The following is a 7,871-nucleotide window of genomic DNA, read 5'->3' as shown; positions in this document are numbered from 1 at the left end:
TTAAAAAGAAAAAAAAAAAAAAAATATAAACAAAAAAAAAAAAATTAAAAAATAAAAATATTTTTTCCCACACTAAAAAAAAAAACTTAACTCAAAAAAAAAAAAAAAAAAAAAAAATCTGAAATATTTTTAATTCGTAGAAGAATTATTCCACATATATACCTACATAAATATATACACAAATATATACACAAATATATACACAAATATATACACAAATATATACACAAATATATACACAAATATATACACAAATAAATACATATATATATATTATATACATATAACCTTTTAATGTTTATCCCTCTACCTACACATATTAGCTCACATAAATTCCTACATTTTGCTTATTACATCAAAACAGATTAACTTAACGATACATGTTTTTTTTTATATAAGAAAAAAGTAAGTTTTTTGAACTTAAAAAAAAGACATAATTAAAGAAACCATTAAAAGAAAAATATATACATATATATATATATATATATATATATATATATATATATATATATGTGCACACATAAAAATATTATTTTATTTTTTTTTAAAAAATATTTGCTTCAAGGGTTTATATGACCTAATACATATATTTATTTTTTTTTAATTTTTTTGTCTTTAATTTTGATTAATTTCATAAAAATGCTATGCACAAATTTCATGTGTACTACATAGTGGCGCATAATTTTTTTGTTACGTGTTGGGTTTAAACATAAATTTAATATTTTTATTATTTGGAAATATGATATATTGATTTTAATTTCCTTGTTTAGATATATTTTTAGTATATGTAAACATAGGTTTATCAATGTTTTTATATTATATTCAAAGAGTAATATATAGTTTTTTTTTTTTTTATTTTTTTTTTTGTTTTTTTTTTTTGTTCCGTTGTTTTGATAAAATAAAATATTTGATGATTTATTATTTATTTTATCATAATTATCAAGGTAAAAAAATAAATTTGATAATTCCTTATTAAATAATTTTTTCATTTTGTCGATACCTTGATATCTTAAATAAAAATACCAGAATTTAAAAGAAAGGAAATATTTTTGTAAAATATAAATATAATTATAAAGATCATCACTTAAATTCTTATTTAAATATATTATGTCATCAAAATAATAAAAGTTATTATTTTTATATGTTAAATGATTAGGTTTATTTTTGGGTAAAGGTAAGAAAAATGTTATTACTTGATTATTTTTTAATGTTAAATTATTTTTATATATATCATAAAATATATCATAATTTAAATGCATTTTATCAAATCTATATATTTTTTCATTAGTTTCTATTATAATTATATTTTGTTTATTATCTATACATTTACTGTTTATAAAATGGTTATGATGAGTATGCTGCTTATTACTTTTGTTATATATTTCATGTCCAAAGGATCGAAGGTTAGTACTACAACTTGAATATATATTATAGGAAACGTTACTGTTTGTTTTCTTATTCATATATTTACTTATATTTTTATGAAATTGATCTTGTGATGTTTTATTATTATGCATTATATTCGATATTGCACACATTTCATATATCATCCTTATAATATTTAATATATAATTATTATAAACATTGTTTATGTTTTTGTAACATTTTAAAATATTCCTCTCATAAATTTCATCCATTTTTCTTAAAAGAAGAAATCTTTTATTATCATGAATTAAGGATATTATTAAAAAATACAAGTCTAATAATTCGCTCTGTGTTTTTATATAATTTATATTTTTTTTAATATAATCAACATTTCTATTAATATTACTATTATTAGGTATATCACTTTTTAATAAATAATTTTTTTCATAATTTTTTTCATAATTTTTTTCACAATTTTTTTCATAATTTTTTTCATAATTTTGTTCATAATTTTGTTCATAATTTTTTTTATTCTTTTCTTCATCGTTACATACACTTTTTAACATATTCCCATAACTATTGTTTAAATTATTTTGTAGAGGACTATAATAATTACTATTACTATTACGAAAATGAAGACTACTATTCACTTTACTAAATTTTCTTAATAAAGATATATTTGAAAGACTTACACTTAACTTGGATGAATATAACTGTATAAATTTTTCTTTATCCGCTTTTCTTCTTTTTTTTTCTTCTTTATTTTTCCATATGACTTCTTGTGCTTCCACCTCAACCTGGGATAAATCATTTTCATATTTCCCGTAATAATCATCAAAGCTGAATAAATAAATAAATAAATAAATAAATATATATATATATATATATATATATATATGTTGCATATTTGTTTATATATACATAAGTTTTTTTTTTTCCCTTTTAGTTGTACCTCTTGTTAATTATTCTCCATATATTTTTGAATGTATTAACTGAAAAGCGTTTCGAAAATTTTTTTCTATCCAATAATTTCCACTGAACATAGCCTAAATATATATATATATATATATATGTATATATATATGTGTGTATGTATGTATGTATGTATATTTATTTATCATAAAATATTTTATTTTCCTGACTTTACCATATATTAATTTATCTCTATAACATTTCTTTATCAAAGTTAAAACATCTTGATCTGACAACGATCTTTTAAAATTAAAAATATGGAAATACAAAATATATATATATATATATATATATATATATATATATTAACATGTATAAATATATATTATTCAATATGTAACTACAACCTTTTCTGTAAAAAAAATATATTATATATATATATTTATTTATTTATTTATTCATTCATTCATTTATTACTCAAGGTAACTTTTATTTTTCTTTGTTACTGTAGACATTTTATTACAAAGTTTATTTTCCTCATGGGTGTAAATTAAAATATATATATTTATATGATCATACTTAATTCAAAATATACAACAAGCATGTTTTTGATAGAATTAGATACATGTATAATTATTTAATTAATTGATTTATTTTTTTACGTCCTATAAATTTATCAAATATTATAATTTTTCATCTACTCATTTGGAATATATATTTATTCAGTGAAAAAAAAAAAAAAAAAAAGGTCTAAAATATTAAAAGGAGAATATGATAGTAGGAAAATTAATAGGTCTAAAATGTAGAATTATATATATAATTATACCTATTACAAATATTAATAATATCTAAAAAGAAAATATATTATTTAAAAATATATTAAAAAAAAAGAAAAATTTTATTGATGTATTCAATACATAATATATGATTAAATTTTAAAAAAGATATATTTTTTTTAATTTTAATAAAATTTATAATTATATACTTTATATCTAATTTTTTCTTAACACAAATAAAAACATAAGAAAAAAGACTATAATGTGTTGATATAAAATAGGAAATGATTATATGGGTACATATTGCTAATTAAATTTATTATATCATTATTTTTTTTATACATAATATTATATAGGTTATAATGAGGAAAAAAACATAATATACATAAAAAAGACAACCCTACATAATTATATATATATATATATATATATATTGCAATAGTGCATATATATACTTATATTTTTTTTACCTTTTTTATATTTATATAGGTCGATATGGACAGGATTATTATTTTTATTTTTTTTTACGCGAATACATTTTAATAAAATAATTTTATTTCAAAATTTTTTATAATATGTGAATAAATTTTTCATGAAAAAAAATATATTCTAGGATATAATATTATATATAATTCACGTATATAGTATTCCATATTAATTAGACACTCCTTTTTTAATTAATAATTGAAAAGAGAAAAAATATATATTTATATATAAAATAATTTTTTACATAAAATTATAAATCAATTATAAAAATGTTTTAAATGATACGTCTATCTAATAATTAATAATTGTATGAATTCTTATTTTTAATTTATAAAGGTATTCCTATAATAAATTAAAAACATACATACTAAGAAATAAAAGGAAAACTTATAAAATAAAAGGAAAAACAATTAATTAAAATAAAGAAGTATTATTTATATTTAAAGAAAAATTATATGAGACAAAAATAATGTATATATATATATATATATGTGAATATATTTATTCGCATATGTTTTTAATTCTTATTAGTTGTAGATATTTTATATTTAATATATAAAATATATATTATATTAAGAATATATGAAAAAAGGTTATTAACTGTTCAGGTAAAAAAAATAATAAAAGCCTGTACATGTTCATAATTTTTTTTTTTTAAAAAATAGGTATAAAGAATTATATGATCAAAAATAATATATATTCCACACATTAAATTGGAAAATTAATATATACATATATATATATATATATATATATATATATATATATATATATATATATAGGCATATTTATTTTTTTAATTTTTGTATATTTGAATCATCAATTTTTGAAGTGTTTCCATTTGTTTAACTTAAATAGGTAGACATTTTAACAACGAACTAGCTATAATTAATATATACATATTTATTTATTTATTATTATTATTTTTTTTTTTTATTTTATTTGTGTGTGTCAAATAAGATATATTATAAATATTAGAAAATGGTTACGAAAGTAGAACAAAAGAAGAAAAAAAAAAAGACAAAAGTTAAAGCATACGATATAGATGAATCTAAGAAAGTATTTTTATATGCATACGAATATCAGTTAAAAAATGAAAAGATTAATTGGAAGAGAGCAGAAGAATTAAAAATAACTAAGCATAGTGGAAGTTCTATGAGGAGTCATTATATAAATACGATTAAGCATGAAATATCATTATATTTAGAAATGTATCCTGAGGAGGTAGCTAAATTGTTTGTTAATGTGAAACAATGGAAAAAAGAAGAAAAAAAAAAAAAATTACTAGCTTTTCAAAATAATATTGTTACACAAAGATCTAATATATCATTGAATAGGATAACAAAATGTAAAAGTACAAATTATAATAAATTTAATTCATTGGTAGTTAGTAAATCATTTTCAATGAAATATAAACATATACACACCAATAATAATAACAGAAGTGAAAAAAATAATAGTGCTATTAAACTAAATAAACCAAATAATAAAGAAAAGAATAAACATGTACATAAAAAAAAAATAGTTCATGATTCAATAGATAAAAACAAAAGTGTAAATAAAAAAATTGGGAATGATTCCATAAATAAAAATAAAAATGATAATAAAAAAAATGTAAACGAAAGAGTAAATAAAAATAGAAATGGTACAAGTAATAGTACTACAAAAATGTCATTAAAAAAGATTAAAGCAAAACAAGAAAAAGACACATCAAATGTAATGAATATGGCAACGAGATCTAGTGGTGATACTAATACTAATAATAATACTAATAGTGCTAACAAATCTAATATTGTGACTAAAAATAAAAAAGTAAATAAAAAGAAAAAGAAAAAAGAATCAAAAAACGATATAAAAGTAATAAAAAGTACTATAGAAAAAACTAATAAAAATATAAATAATTCGTTTAATATAGATAGGATGGAAGAGGCAGTAGACAATAATAATAAATGTAATGAAAAAGATAATAAAGATAATTTTATAGGATCACAAACAAATGAAAATATAAAAAAAAACGTGCAATTTGTAAAAGAAGAAGATATACTAAAAATAAAATTAGAACAAATAAAAATGAACCAAAAAAAAAAAAATATATCCAAAAATAACGACAACTGGAAGAAATTATTATTACAAACAAATTATACGAATGATGAAAGAGAATCTAACGTTTTTCCTGAAAATAAAAAACCATACACCAACTATGTTGCAAACAGTGCAGTACCTACATTAAATATGAACAAAATTAACACCATAAATAATGTAAAAAATATTAATAATGTTAATAATTCCTTTGAATCTTACAAATCTAATATATCAAATAATGATATAAAAGAAAATAAATCAAATGTCATAACATCCATATTTGGATATATATATAAAAAGATATTTCGTTGAAAAAAAAAAAATATATATATATATATATATATATATATATTTTATCACTTTTTAATATATTTTTATGATCATATGTTTATATATATTGATATATTTATATATTAATATATTTATATGTTTATATGTTTATATATGTGTTATGTATTTATGTACTTATAATATATTTATATATATATTATCCATATATTCATATGTTTATATATATTATGTTTATAAATTCTATATTTTTTTTTTTTTTTAAATTTTATTGTGGAATCACATCCATTTTCAATATAGAATATAAAACATTAAATGGAAAAAAAAAAAAAAAATAATAATAATAATAAAATATAAATGTAGATATATTAATTATAATATGTATACAAAATAGATGATTGACATATTGTATATAATAATAACGTAAATTGAATTTAACAAAAAATTTATTTTTTTATATATATATTTTTTTAATTATATAAATATATATATATATATATATATATATAAAGGTATCGAGAAAAAAAAATGAAATAACGAATATATACATAAGATGATACTATTAATATATATATGTATATGTGAAAATGCATAATACAAAAATATATAAATTCATTAATAATATATCCGGATACGTTAAAGCTAATTATGATGTATTATTTCCTTAATAAAGAAATATTATTTAAAAAAAAAAAAAAATAAATAATTAAAATATAACATAATATATCATTTTGTTAATAGGTATATATGTTATATAAATAAATAAATAAATATATATATATATATATATTTGAATATAAAAAATGTGGCATAATAGAATAGGTGTTATTTATAAATCTGATTCCCGACATATATATACATATTAACTACGTTTGATAATATATATTTTATTAATTGCTTGATTTATTTTTTTTTCGCGCTTCATTTTTTGAAATACATTAATAAGAGAATATTTAACATATGACATATATATATATATATATATATATATATATATATATATATATATATATGTACATATGTCCATTTTTAATACTAAAAAAAAAAAATTAATAATAATAATAAAATAAATTTAATTACAAGAAAAAAATTACTTTTTATAAAAACTTCATATCTCAGACTTTATCATCGTGAAACATCCATTTCATATTTTTTGGGGAAATTCTGGGTCCTGTTGAACAGTATAAAATATCATCAAGAGGTTTTCTTTTCTTTTTACAACTTGATAACATGGATATAATGGATAAACAAATTGAATTAACTGAAAGAACAGGAGACCAATGATCATATAAAATGGAAAGACATATATGTCCATTGCTGTATATATGTGGATGTATTGGTGGTTGTCCTAAGAAAATAACTTCCGGGCTCTCTAAAAAAATATAAATATGTATATATATATAAATATATATATATATATATATATATATATATATATATATATATATATGTTACTTTTATATGCTATACCTATTGGATACTTTTCTGTAAATTTAAACTGCATCTGGAAGGTTTCATTTGAGTACAGGGTATTTTCTGCCCCTGTAATTTGAATTATCCATTTATCTGCATGTTCTTGTAAAAGTTTGATGGTATTTTCTTTTTGTGATAACAACTCTAGTCTCTCCTTTTCTAATCTTCTTTTAGACAACCCACCTAATGTTAATCCTTCTGAATTATTAGAAGTATCTGCAAGATTAGATGTATTTTCTGTAACAGTTTTTTCTTCCGTAGGTAAGTGGGCAGAAGAACTTGCAGTGCCAGTTTCAAAGATAGAATCCTGGTTATTATATATGGTGTTTACATGCTCCTTTATAAAAGCCCGAATTTCGGTTAGGTTCCTACGGAGAATAGCATAAAGGTGAAATAATAAAGAAAAAAATAATAAACAAATAAATAAATATATATATGTATATATATATATATATATATATATATATATATATATATATATATATATAT

The 7,871-nt window shown here is 17.7% G+C and overlaps 3 protein-coding genes across 4 annotated transcripts in view; 1 reads left to right on the top strand and 2 right to left on the bottom strand.

The window, feature by feature from the left end:
- Window positions 1-590: 590 nt before the first annotated feature.
- Window positions 591-2,792, bottom strand: PRSY57_1412400 (hypothetical protein; the record flags this gene model as incomplete). Its single annotated transcript, XM_012909741.2, has 4 exons — window positions 591-2,205; window positions 2,318-2,411; window positions 2,513-2,577; window positions 2,755-2,792. The coding sequence occupies 4 exons, from the start codon at window positions 2,790-2,792 to the stop codon at window positions 591-593; spliced, it is 1,812 nt and encodes a 603-aa protein (XP_012765195.2).
- A 1,728-nt stretch (window positions 2,793-4,520) lies between these two features.
- On the top strand, window positions 4,521-5,933 carry PRSY57_1412300 (hypothetical protein; the record flags this gene model as incomplete). The annotated part of the gene is made up of 1 exon (XM_012909740.2): window positions 4,521-5,933. The coding sequence occupies one exon, from the start codon at window positions 4,521-4,523 to the stop codon at window positions 5,931-5,933; it is 1,413 nt and encodes a 470-aa protein (XP_012765194.2).
- A 1,091-nt stretch (window positions 5,934-7,024) lies between these two features.
- The window catches only part of PRSY57_1412200 (ubiquitin-conjugating enzyme, putative), a gene marked incomplete at both ends in the record, with an annotated part of 1,453 nt that continues 606 nt past the window's right edge, over window positions 7,025-7,871 (bottom strand). The window contains 2 exons of one of the 2 annotated variants that reach the window (XM_020115272.1): window positions 7,025-7,281; window positions 7,380-7,750. In XM_020115272.1, the coding sequence (XP_019969930.1) occupies window positions 7,025-7,281; window positions 7,380-7,750 (628 nt within the window). Of the gene's footprint in view, window positions 7,282-7,379 lie in introns of those variants that run through there. The other variant, XM_020115273.1, reaches the window with a different exon arrangement.

The sequence above is a fragment of the Plasmodium reichenowi genome, chromosome 14, assembly GCF_001601855.1.
Source record: "Plasmodium reichenowi strain SY57 chromosome 14, whole genome shotgun sequence".
Taxonomy (NCBI): domain Eukaryota; phylum Apicomplexa; class Aconoidasida; order Haemosporida; family Plasmodiidae; genus Plasmodium; species Plasmodium reichenowi.
Note: the sequence above shows the minus strand (reverse complement) of the source record. Positions and strands in the feature narration are given on the sequence as shown.